The 13,688-nt window shown below is 37.0% G+C and overlaps 2 protein-coding genes across 4 annotated transcripts in view; both read right to left on the reverse strand.

The window, feature by feature from the left end:
- The window catches only part of ramp1 (receptor activity modifying protein 1), a 32,128-nt gene extending 25,222 nt beyond the window's left edge, over window positions 1-6,906 (reverse strand). Inside the window, exon 1 of the mRNA XM_084121514.1 lies at window positions 6,552-6,906. Coding sequence (XP_083977640.1) covers window positions 6,552-6,597 — 46 coding nt within the window. The 5' untranslated portion in view covers window positions 6,598-6,906. The remainder of the gene's footprint in view (window positions 1-6,551) is intronic.
- Window positions 6,907-8,169: 1,263 nt separating this feature from the next.
- The window catches only part of epb41l5 (erythrocyte membrane protein band 4.1 like 5), a 40,628-nt gene continuing 35,109 nt past the window's right edge, over window positions 8,170-13,688 (reverse strand). For 2 of the 3 annotated variants that reach the window (XM_084121493.1, XM_084121492.1), the window contains exons 22-26: window positions 13,083-13,164; window positions 11,870-11,947; window positions 11,651-11,710; window positions 10,982-11,106; window positions 8,170-9,700 (exon numbers count right to left, since the gene is read on the reverse strand). In XM_084121493.1, the coding sequence (XP_083977619.1) occupies window positions 9,634-9,700; window positions 10,982-11,106; window positions 11,651-11,710; window positions 11,870-11,947; window positions 13,083-13,164 (412 nt within the window). In that variant the 3' untranslated portion in view covers window positions 8,170-9,633. The remainder of the gene's footprint in view (window positions 9,701-10,981; window positions 11,107-11,650; window positions 11,711-11,869; window positions 11,948-13,082; window positions 13,165-13,688) is intronic. The other variant, XM_084121494.1, reaches the window with a different exon arrangement.

Raw genomic sequence — 13,688 nt, forward strand, 5'->3', positions numbered from 1 at the left:
GATAGTACATTTTTTAGTTAGTATATTTGCAATGTACTATTTAAAAAGGGAATATATTTCAAATACAATATATATACAAATTACAAGTTTTCACTAGGGTGGTATTATGATCTTATTATGTACCAGTGTATAAAGTATGCAGAATTGAAGTGTACTCAGACGCTGCTATCCCAGCATGGACAAAAACAGCCTGAGGCTACTCCAGAAGAGCAAGATAACATTTGCATTAAACCCTTTAATGCCAGAAAAGATGCATTAGCCTACAATATGCTGCAGGGGGAAAAAAAACATGGTGAAAGTAACATACAGCAGACAGCACTCCCAGTCAAGAAGCAACCCGTACAAAACATTTGAAAGTTTTGAAGAACTACACTGCATGACCACCTGACCAAGGACTGTCTGTCACTTTTGAAAGCAAGCAATGTGCCAGTACAAAATGCCACTTGTCTTCTTATTGTGTAACATAGTTGCACGTCCTGATTTTGCCGAGTTAGACCCGTTCCTGGGACAACATGTTTTGTTGATCCTGAAACAACATTCTTGTATGAAAATGTAATCCTATCCATATCCATATCCCTACCCCTAAACCTAACCCTACCCATAAGTTATCCCTAAAATCAGAGTGAAATGATAGGTGAATATCACCTAATGATATAGAAGCACTTAACCCTGGTTATAAGAACTTTTAAGTTTATAAGAATAAACTTGACATAAACTGTAAACTTGTCCCTCAAATCTGATTGGTTGATTGGAATGTTGATTCAGAAACGTTGCACTTGGTGAAATCAGGCTCTGCAACATGGTTTATGACTATTGATAAAGTAAATGCCACCATTTACTCTTCTTATCTCAGAAACACACATGCACAACATCCATCATGGCATTCCAAAATAATCTACATGGGTCATAGCTCAGGTCCTTTGTGATGAAGCAATTACCAGGGCCATGAATGTCAGCGTATCTGTCCATACGGGTGATGGATCACTCAAGGCCATTACACCAACGGCTGGTTCCCATTAAAGAGGGTCATTTGCTGCGGGTCACAGTGACTCACTGCTGTAAGAGTTAATCGACACCTTGCACTGTAATTTGTTGTAGGCAGCAATTGAAATGCACTTCATATTAAGCGTCAGAGTTAAGCTGCAAAAAAAAGATGATGATTTGTGTGTTTGCATCATAATTTATATATATATATATATATATATATATAGGGTACACAGATTACACAAATTTTTATGTGAATTTTTACCTATAAATAGTTCAAATCTTTCACCGTTAGTTCACAGACAAGTTGAAACAGAACCATAGTACAATTGAAACACTCATCATTAATGCTCTATAGCCTAATTTCACATATTAAAATGCCTTTAAAGAATCTATTCTGCAAAAATAATTTGATATTATAGCTCTTCATTTTATTTCTGTGCCTCATATATATATCTGATAATTTGCTATTCAAAGGCAGAGACAATGATGTGCATAATACACAGCGCACGTGAATACAAATTTGTTTTTCACTCACTGAAATTGAATCGGAGTGATCAGGGAACTGAGTGAAATAGTGAAATACTTCACACTACATGCTAAAGAGAATAAATGTCAGTCCAACTGAGAAACGTTGCTGGGTTGGTGAACATCATTCAGCGTGTGTTGGTTCTGACAGACATTTCTTTACGCACAAACTACGCATTCTGATTCTGACATTCCTGATTTTTGTATTTTCAATAATTCTTTATTCTTGACTGATCTTTTTTGTCATCATTTTACCAATAGATGAACTGTTAATTGAGTGATCTTGAGATGAGTCCCTGTAGTCGTCCAATTTGACTGTCATATGCTGATGTAATACATCATAAACTTAACAGGTGATTTTTATGAAATGTAGTTTGATCACTATCTTCTCAGTTGTTTAAAAGATTAAGGCAATTATCAAAGTTTGATAAAATGTTTAATTTTCCAATAAAAGATGATAAATACTTACATGATTTGTTACATTTAATTACCCCTTACCAGATTTTGAGTTCATTGTATGAAAACATGATCATGAAAAGCTAAATTCTGTTTTGGGAGGAAAAAAATTATATTCTTTTTAAAGATATGACTGCTTTATAGGGAGAATTAATAATAGGGGATGTTTTAAGCTGCTAAAATATCTTAACACTGAGCTTTCCATGTCAAATCTAAAGGGAAATAAAATGAATGCTTTTGTTGGCTCAAGTGTCGGTTTACAACTCGAAGGCAAGTAGTTGTGATTTAGATGCCACTGCTCGCTCAGGGGCCAGGAAAGATCTTGTTTCCTGAGCTCCTGCTGTCAGAGAGGTCTTAAAAACACTGTATGGGGTCCAGCGCTGCTTTAAGAGTCTCTTTAGACAATCGAACCAAAGACTCCGGAATGATTCTTCACAGCACATTATGCCACATTCAGGGTCAATGCCAGGTTGTCTGTCCCCTGCTTGATAAGAGGGGCCTTTTGTGGCTTTAATCTCAAGCATGTCAATGAGCAAATGAATCAATCCACCTCGTTTTCCTTTAAAACTAATTTATACCATAGCATGACGCAACGCAGTTTATAGGGTGACTCAATCTGCATAATGAATAATCAGCTAATGCAGGAGTTCCAACCCATCCAGCAGCGATGCAGAGAGCTGCACACATTCCAGCATGCCGATTCCCTGCTGGCATCACAAGGCAAAGTTAGGCATCAAATATTAACTGCATTTTTCAGTCCAACACCTAATTCTTAATACATTAAACAGAGCCACGCTTTCATTTTGTAGCAAGACAAATCCTAAATGTGCCTCAAGGGCAGGGCTGGCGCTCAAATAGCCTGTTTTTATTTATATGATCAGCAGCCAAGAGCTAAGTCTCATGCCATTCTGTTAAAAAGAAAAATCTACAATGCTTCTCCAAGACAGTGATTAAATTGAGATCTTTACAGAAGCCTCCTGCTTTACCAGAAAGTAAAAGACCCTAGTAAAGACAAATGTGTGTCTTATAAAGTTTCAGAAGATATTTCTGTCTACGCTCAGATTCGTCAAGATACCAAAGTCAGCAATGAAACGTCTGAGATTTCGATATAAACTCAAACATTTATTATTAAAACCATAAGCTGTGTTGCTATTTTACAGCTCTGTATGTCATCAATTATCTTTATTTCTATTTTTATTTGTCCTTTATATGAAATTGTACATAAATGTATATAAAAATAAACAATAACATAAAATAAACATATTTTATTACACATTTCTTAACTGAAAGCTCCATTAAGTTTCGCTATTGCGCCGTATACGATTAAAGGCCCGTTCGCACCAAGAATGATAACTATAAAGATAACTATAATAAGCATATTAGTGTTCACACCAGCGACCGATACCGTTTTGTTTATAACCGTGCTCTGCAGTGTTGTTGTCTGTTGCTTTAAATGCTCAAGCTCTTTAAAGCAGGATGGATTCTGATTGGCGTTCAATGTTTTTATCGTTCATCAGCTGAAAAAAAAAAAAAAAAAGTTCTGAAAGTGATTTCAACGACATTGTTCCTCCATTGTGCCGTGTGGTGTGGGTTCTGCAATTCTTTTAAATTTAGAACGATTTGTAGATGTTTTTATGTTTTTAGTTATCGTCCTTGGTGTGAACAAGTCTTAACTGCATGTGCTTTTGTATTCACATCTCCCATATGTATCCGGCTGGCCAAATAGGTTATACAATGCTCTTTTTCCGCAAAATACGATTGTTGATGCAGGTGAAGCAGTCATGTGCCAAACAACTCAAAAAGGTCATCTGGGTTTATGCATAAAAGTAACTTCTTTCAGCTTTAATGGTAAATATCAGGGCTCACATGGCTAACTACTATTTTGAGACAATGACAAACACAGAGAATGAAAAATTCATCCAGATTAAATTAATCCACTTTTGCACTTAAGTTATTTAAGGCTATTATCGCGATGTCTTCAGTTTATGCTACATGACTGTCAGCTCTACTCAGAAATATGAATCTGTTGTGTTCGGCTTCAGCAGCCATTCTACACAATCGAGCATGCTTAGTTTATTCCAGCAGCCCTCTGGATGCCATTTAAAACGCTCCATTGGTAAGACAAATTCCTTAAAACTATTATCATTTACCATTAAATTCCTTGCACACAGTGCTCACTAATGCACTTGGATTCGATAGCTACTGAACTGAATTATAACAAAGGTTGAACTGCTTAAGGCAGTACATTAGGATTGAAATACAAAGCGGTCCTGACAAGCGTAAAGAAATAGAGCAGCCATATATTCATCTTCACTTGTTATGGCTGTCCAGATCTCCCCGCCCACTGCCATCAGGTTATTCACCTCAATCAGAGAAATGCACCGTGTTAATCTGTATTTAGAGAACTGTACACATCCCTGAGCTCCCCTTCATCCTGAAGTGTTCTTAACTCTTTGTGGTGTTTTTATCTGTGGTAGACTTTCAAATGTCAGATATATGAGGGCAATGCATCTCAGTGGGTCTCAAAAGATAAAGCATTCTGGCCTGGAACACAGTGAAAGCTTTGTTCGAATTTTAAAATGTGTGCTTGACATTTCTCTCTCAGCTTGCAACAACAGCATAAAGCAACCTTTTTCTCTGTGCCAGTAGTGAACCGTTATGATGCCATCAATATTCTGGGACTTCTCAGGCTCCCCTAGTGCATCTGTGTGACAAGATGGACATAGCTATCTATAAAGAAACTAGGGTGGGAGCCATCTATAAAAATGAAATGAAATGAAATGAAATGAAATGAAAGGAAAGGAAATGAAAGGAAATGAAAGGAAATGAAAGGAAATGAAAAGGAAGGGAAAGGAAAGCTGAAGGGAAAGGAAAGGAAAGGAAAGGAAAGGGAAGGGAAGGGAAGGGAAGGGAAGGGAAGGGAAGGGAAGGGAAGGGAAGGGAAGGGAAGGGAAAGGAAAGGAAAGGAAAGGAAAGGAAAGGAAAGGAAAGGAAAGGAAAGGAAAGGAAAGGAAAGGAAAGGCAGAAGGAAAGGAAAGGTTGAAGGGAAGGAAAGGAAATTAAATGAAAGGTGAATGAAGGAGAAAAATAAAAAAGGAAGGAAAAAAAGGAAAAGGAAGGAAAGGCAGATAAACATGAGACAGGAAAGAAAAGCTAAATGAAAAGTAAAGTAATGCCAAGCAAAAAAAAAAAAAAAAAAAAAGGGGAAAGAGAATGAAAAGGAAAAGTAGAATACATATTGCATTATGTGACCTATTCTAAAATGCAACACATCAAACTGAGCTTGCATAATATCAACGTTTTTTTTTTTTTTTCACATACTTTTTCAGAGAATAGTTAACATCAGAACCCCTGACATACACTTCTCCTGAGTTCACTTCATCGCTTCCTCACACTGTTTCAGAGTAAGAAGATTCTCCTGCTAAATCTACATATTTTATAGGGCACTCACTACAGCGGGCTTAACTGGAGCAGAATTGTTTATTCAAGAGTTACATATTTCTACTGACTGATTGCTAATATCATGAGCTTAATGCCATTGTCTTGTGTGAATCCATCAGCATTCTCTTTTTCCCTCGGCAGTCAGAGAGCCAGATACATGTCTGTATCTGTTTCACTGTCACAAACAAGAAAGAGTCACATACTTGCATTACTTGACTGAGAGTCAGGTCAGTTCACAACAATGAATCGCTCATATTTGCATTAAAATTCTTTAGAGACATTAATTCTAAACAAATGTATGCCATGATGAATCTTTGCAGAGTAAATCTAGCAATCCCAATTGAATAGTGACAGGAAATCAAGGCAAGCAAAGAGCAGCTTGTTAGTCATGATCAGCACAGCTCAGTGAGCTTGTTAAGGTAAGTGTGAAATTAATTCTTTCCAACAGAAGGAGGTTGCCATGCATTATTAATTAGAAAATTAGATAATTGACCCATACATGGGTGTGCTTTTCACTTATGGATTTTTTCACTTTCATCAAAATTTCCAACCTCTGTACAGTGTGGAAAAGACTAAAAGCATGTGTTATACGTACAAAAATATTCCACGTTTTAAAATGTAAAGGTTACATAGTAAACCTGTTTTGGCCAGCAAATAACTAATTAACAATACAATTTAATTATATAAAATATATACATATAATGTATACACTTTATCATAATATAAGATAGCTTTAATATAAGCTGATATAAGCAGTTGCACAAACTAACTAACTGACATGACATTTATTTATATATATATATACATACATACAATTCCCTTGTCCTGAGAACACAAAATCAGCATTTATTATAGTTGGTTATTTGCCTGAATGCATTGTATGCTAGTATGTTCACTTGTTAACCTTCACATTCATTATTATCGTAATATGGTTTGAATTTGATTGAAACCGACCAACATACAAAACCACTGCAAAACCACATTGGACTTCTGATTCAAAACAGTACAGTTACTGAGATGGATAGTTCCGTTCTGATTTGTTCTAGCTTTCTTTTTTGTATTTTACAGTCAGTACGAATTTTCAAAAACACACATAATAGGTTGAAATGCAGACATGAACTGGACAAAGCAGTTTAACTTACCAGCTACCAAGAAGAAAAGCGCGTGTCTCCACGACACTGATGCCATGACGTTTCAATGTCAGTCAAAGCAAACAGAAGTTTCTTGATTAAACGACACTACTCCCTCACAGCTCGACACATCCGCGCGCTTGGCAGGTCATTTTGCAGACAGTTTAATTCAAAGCTGAATCTCCACTGAAGTAGTCTCAGTCACCATACCCTGTGTTTTATAAAGTACTGCTTTCGTTCCGAATAAAGCTCAAACGAACAACTGAAATGGGTCTCGGTCAGCTGAAGCGTGCGCGCTCATTAGTTCTCGCTAAAGTCGCTCGTGGACAGTCGGTATGTGCGCTCGAGCGCGCGTCAGGCATACAATAAAAGATGAGAGCTGTGCTGTGGCAACTGTAAACGCGAAGCCACCTCCCTCAAGGATCATCAACTTAAGATGGCTTATAATAAACATGAACATAATTCATTAGCGAAGTGAGGAAACCACGGTTACCCACAATCTGCCGTTCACACTAGGGAAAAATTAAGGAAAACATTTAGCGACAATAGGCTATGGCCAAAGGGAATCATGCTCAATTTCAATTTTACTACTGCACAAATAGGCTAGGCTACACATACTGTTCAAATGTAATATATAATAAATACACAGAGAGAGATTTTTCAAAGCAAAGAATGAGAGAAACTTGCATCGAAACTAAAGATGGAATGACGCAAATGTCCAAATGAAATATCATAATTTAGAAGAGCAGTCCCAAGATTTTGACCCATCAGAATGTAAATTATGGGGATTTGCCAAAACAATTAGTTATGCTAAAGGAAACAAATAATAGGCTATTCTTTGCGTAGTATTGTACAAAAACAAAACATTAATAATGTTATATAGGCCAATTAGACTGTTTTCCTCCTGTAACATTTAGGTCCAAAATGTAGGCCTATTAGCTTTGTATGAGTTTGTACAGGGCTTTAAAATATTTAAGTTGTTGTCGACTATGAATAAGTGCACACTGCTTTGATTTCATGTGAACTTGTTGCTGTAAGTAATCATATGACATTTATACTAAATGTTAAAATGATTTATTATTAATAATGTTGTAGGATTGCCCTCTATTTCAATTTTGTCAGCATGCTTTCATCTTTTCTGTTGGAGTTATCTAATGAGTAAAATAAATTTGTAAGTAAACTGTTTGGTTAGGGCCATGAGTTTTAAGATGTAATCTGCATTTGTTTCTGATGCTGTCATTTTTTAAATAAATAAAATTGTTTTCAAACAAACTTCCTTAAATATGAGGCGAAAAAAAAGAAGAAAAAGTTTCAGAGCTTGTACTGAAGCTGAACGACTCAAATCGGAGTATCACTCATGCCCGTGGTGAAGAGCTCTGGCTCCACCTGCTGGATACAAGGATAAGTTCAGTGAATTTCCTTTAAATAGTAATGTTTTCATTTATTATGCGTAAAAAAAGCCTTATAATTTTGCCCATAAATACTGGATAAATATCAGCAACATGAGATGAAATAATTAAATAAATAAAAAATGATTGTCTGGTGCTTTTAAGTAAGGAATTCAATCATCCAAATATATTCTAGGAAATCATGGTTGTCCACACTGCATTCACACAAAAGCACTGGTCAATAACTTTAAAATGCTTTTACTTGTGGAAATTCTCACATCATACAAAATTTGACAAGGCTTACAGTCAAGTGTATTTATATAAACATCATTGCTGTGACATATACAGATCATTAATATATGTAAATAAGCCTACAGTGTGAGACTTAGAGAACAAAAGTAATTAGCGCATCAATGGAATCCAGCTACAATTGCCTTCTGTGATCGAGCACTTCCACTAAAGCAGGGAGTACAAAGCAAATCAGAAGATGTAGACCATATAAACAACCTTTGAGAAGTCTGACTTATTCACAAGAACTGATTGTATAAAAAGTTGATATTTGACCTCCAAACATTTCATCCCAGTGATTACAGATCCAGTGATTATACCAATGATGTACTTTTCAGTGTGCTGAAAAATAGCAGCAAAAAAGCTTATGGAACTTAGTGGAGGAAGAAGGGTCCATGAAAGGCCTCTCGTTTTGTGGTAACTACTGGCACAGACTGCAAGTGGTAATTTCCCCCTTATTATATTACAATTAAAAATATTTTAATTTGTTTACATTGTCCAAGTCTTCCACAGTTTTGATAATGTAAGAGCCAGTGGCTGACAGAGGTCTCAGTGGCTCCTGTGTCTCCCATCACATCTAATACAGCATTTATAATCACAGTGAAGCACACTTAAAACTACACAGTGAAATACATCAACTAAATACAGTAGATGACAAACTACATTGCAATACGTTATGTTGTACATTTAAAATCTTATATGAACTATTAAAATAAGGCAGGTGATAACTACAATGTTTGAATAAAAACAGCATTGATAAAAGGTTCAAACAGCAAATCTTGGCTCAATGACTGCATGTTGCCCAATGCTACACAATAGTGCTCTAACAACCTTCCAGTTTAGAGTACAGTACTTAAAAGCGTAAAAATGAGTGCAGCTACTTCTCGTAAGAACACAGAAAGCAGAGCAAAAGAAAGGCAAAGATTAAAAATATATTTTCTGTAGGAAGAACTACTCCAGTTCTAAAAAAATAGTCAGTGGGGGGATTGTGATCCAAGCGCATTCACAAGCTCTTTCGCACAGCCGTCCAATCAGAGAAGATCTCAACAGGAAGTGGAGAGCAGGTGGATCAAACGTTCTACATCAAACATCCAATCACAACAGGACCGGGTCTTATGTGCTGCTGCTAAAACAAAGGGCTGTACAGTCACTCAAAAGAGGTATAAAAGTTATAAAAGGAATGGTGCTCTCCAAACACTGGACTGCTAACCCTTTGTGCAATGAGTTGAATTGTTATCAGCATTGAGATCTGGGCTTGTGGATGCCTTCAGTACAAAGCCAGCATTCTTGAAGATGGAATTGCAACACCGTGCATGGCCAGAGTCCAGCTGTCTGTGCCTGCACTGGAATGTAGTAATCAAAGGACAACGTGTGATGGTCCAGTGGCAGATGTTGGGCATGTGCTCAATGTGTCGCTCTCAGAGTTCAGTGGTCAGCAGACCTTTGGGCTTGTGGCTGTCGTCCTTGGCTGGGTGAGCCACAATGCTGTCAAAGATCAATTCAGCAATTGGCAGGTTAAGAACATACTTTAAATCTAATTGAATTCTTTAAAGCAATTTTTGATGCACTAAAACATTTGCAATTTATATGCTGCATGCAAAAGCACACTACTGTTCAAAAGTTTGGGTTCTGTATGATTTATTTATTTATTTTAAGAAATGAACACTTATATTCAGCAAGGAAGCATTACATTTATCAAAAGTTACAGAAAAGACTTTTATAATGTTACAGAATATTTCTATTTTATATAAATGCTGTTCATTTGAACTATTCATTAAAAATCCTGAAAATGGTTTCCACAAAAATTAAGTGGCACAAATGTTTTTAACATTAATAATAATTAGAAATGTTTCGTGAGCAACAAATCAGCATTAGGCCCTGTCTACACCTGGTATTAAGATGAGTTTTGGTTGATCGGATCACAAGTGGATGATGCTACAGGTGTAAACAGCGTCTAAAATATTTTGAGCTTGTCCAATTTCGACCACTTACAGTAGTCGAAAATGCATTCGGACAGATTGTTTTCTTAGTGTAGACGCTCATGTGGTCGAATATGTTGTAAACATTATGGGAAGCGCACTAGCCAGACGGGATTTAAACTTTGTCGGAGACCCAAGTTTGGTTTGAAGACGAAAAACGTACAAAGGACAATGTTCTCTCATTGTTAATATGTACAATGCGCAAGCTTATTTTGTCCATTAGATCGAAAGACCAGAGGAAACGCATTTACCCGCTCATAGACACTCCACTCAAAGAAATCAGGACAGAAGTGGTTGAAAGTGGACAAAAGAGACAGATTAAAGCGGCAAGTGTAAACGGGGATGCATCTCCCTCGACTACTTGTGATCGGATCGACCGAAACACATCTTAATACCTGGTTTAAACAAGGCCAAATTACAAAAACCAATTATGTGACACTAAAGACTGGCGTAATGATGCTGAAAAGTCAGCTTTGCCATCATGGTAATAAATTACATTTTAAAATATGTTCAAATAGAAAACATTTTTCACATAGATGCAACCTTGGTGAGCAAAAGAGATAACTACAAATTGACCAACCCCAAACTGTCGAACGGTAGTGTATTTAACGGAATACACAACTTCAGTGGAAAAAGCACGCCCACATAATGGTGTAAATACAGCATGACTCCCCTTGGTTTTAACGTCCACTAAGTTGAAAGTGGCGAATATGATTGCTTCAGAAAGTAAAAGGACAACTGTCCTCAACAGAGCAGAGAAAGGTAATGAAGCAGGGATTAAACAAACCTGGTGGCAATCACATTGTGAGTGTGAGAGAGATGGGGGAGTGGGGAAATAGCAGCCCCCTCAGGATGTTGAGATGACATCTCTGCTGTACAGTCAAGGAGGCCGTTAGTAAAGGTGCCAGACAGCTAGACGAGAGAGAGGTAGCAGGGGGGGACAGTCAGTCACTAAATTAACCACTAGAAATGTGAGAAGTGAGGATAATGAAACTGCACACTCCACTGAACGTGTGGCTTGATAGTGAGTCATCTGAGTCAACATCATCAGATGAAATATGAAAGTTTTTACTAAATGTTTAAATCTACAGAGAGCAAAAACAGAACTGCAGAGAAATAGGAAGAGACATCCATGCACAAGTTCTTAGATAAAGTTGCTGATCTTCTACAATAATGCATGGATCAGTGTCTGGAGTCCTTACCGGGGGAAAACAGGGACAGCTAAACCTCTGTGATTTCTGCATGTACTGTTAAGGCTTATCAAATGTATCATATTCTGAGCATTCATCCTATTCATCAATCTGAGATTTCAATTTCATTCATCTAATATCTTCTAATCAGAAATATTCAAAATGACACTAAACCTACTGACATTAAGTCATAAACTTTTATCTGCCTGCTTAGATAAAAGCTTTCAAATAAAAGAAACTGTTATAGATTTGAGCAGTAAACTCACTGTAGGTGCTGAAGCTGGAATGATCCATCGAGGAGTGATTGTGGGTTTGGGGGCTGGCACCTGTGTCAATTCAAATGTTTCCATAAAATATTAATACTTTAGCAACGTGGAAAAATCTATAACAGGCATTATTGTGCCATACAGTCAATCATACGGACAAACAGTAAACGTTGGCTTACTAAAAGCAGCACAAGCTTATTGTTTCAGTGCTGAACTTACTACAGGAATGGGATCTGTGAAGTCTATCAGGTTATCAGTCAGAGGGGCTGTCAGCGGCTCAGGATCCTGAACATTGACCTGCATTGTAAAAAGCCACATGCTCTAAAGGGAATGCCAACCGAAAGCACATTCAATGTCTTTTTCCTGCAGGAAATGCAAATCTAGACATCAAAAAGTTTTACAACTTTTTGTAATCATTAGAAAACAAAATTTTAACAAATGCAGAAAGGGAGAGATTGATAGTAATATTCAACATAGATGGGTAAACAAATGAGTAAATGGGAAATATAGCATTGCTAGGTGATTTCTTTGAGACACAGTCCAAAACACCCTCGCCAATTCTCTATGGTCCCTAGATATGGTGCAGGTCCCTCCTGTAACAAGTCTATGGGTTTGTTTAGTTTTTATGCAATGGTTTCATTAAGTTACAATTGCAGTCACAAAAGCTGTGTGTTGTGTAGAGTGCTGCAGGAATAGGTCCTAAAACCCAGAAACTAATGTACTTCCCGTTCCATTTTCCGAAGTCAATGCTTTTTGTTTTGGTTAAATGCCTGAAGTAAAGTCTGTGGTTAACACAAGCACAACATATTTTCACATTTAAATCTGCAACATCAGTAATAGAAACCACTCGCGATTTAAAAAAAAAAAGATTTTACATGAAATAGAACGACAGAGGCTGTCAGTGACATTAAACGTCATCACACTGAGCAGAAAAACTCATCTACTCACTATTCTGCTTTTACAGCCTTGTTGTGTTTATACTCACAATCTTGCAAATTATTTAAATAAAGTGAAGTTGAAGTTGTGCGACCATGGCGGAGTTTGTTTATAGCCCAACTTTTGCTTTTTTACTTCTGGCGATTTTATCTAGGCTTCAAAATTCATAAAAGTTGTGATGATTTGTGAAGATTATCATTTGTGCAAGTATCCTAAACTTTTGTTGGTTACAGAGCTTATTTTCAGCAATAATCCAAAAGCCAATCCTATTGTTGTTATTTTGTCGAGGGAACCAGGGTGATGCGAATTTCCGGGCTGGCCTACAATATGTAATCCTTGCAGCACTCTATTGACATGCCTGCTGAAATTGAATTTCCCTGTAAAGGAGAACACGTGTCAGCAGGGAGTGAGTAAATGATGGGGAATGTTGACAGCTGCTAGGGACTCTCATTACAGCGTGCCAGCAGCTGGAATGACATTAAGCCACTTTTGTTACCTTGGATGACTGGGTTTCATTCAGTGGGTCTGATGACAGAGGTGGCAAAGAAGAAATGAAGTCGCCTGCGTTCTCTTCCAGGCTAAGGACAGACAATGAATAGTGATGAAGCATGTCTGAGAAGAGCTCTGGACACAAAACCTTTTGATTTGATCACTGGTAAAGAGCACAAAAGACATGGAAAACCTTTGAGCATTTCAAAGCACTTTCCATTGGTGTTCATTCAAAAGACATACAGTATTTCACAATGTTCACCCTTGAATGAAACCTACGAACACCTCTTATGAAGTGTTTGAGGAAATGACTCAGAGGTCATTTGTGATTACTGATGATTATGGGTTTGTGTATGCACATTTGGATGGCTTCCTACCAGAGCAGAGAAGCCTTGACAAAGTGGGTAACATTGTAAAGGTACAAATTATTTATACATTTGGCAGACGACTTTGCCAGTATGTGTGTTCGCCAGGAATCAAACCCATAATTTTGGTGTCTACGAATTGAGCATCTGATGTGGGCATCACTAGTAAATTATATTTTAATCTCTTGATACTTTCCATATTAACTGTTTTTCATATGGTATATAATTTCAATTAGTCACATTTGATA

This window comes from Abramis brama (assembly GCF_963993115.1).
Source record: "Abramis brama genome assembly, chromosome: 8".
Classification (NCBI taxonomy): Eukaryota; Metazoa; Chordata; class Actinopteri; order Cypriniformes; family Leuciscidae; genus Abramis; species Abramis brama.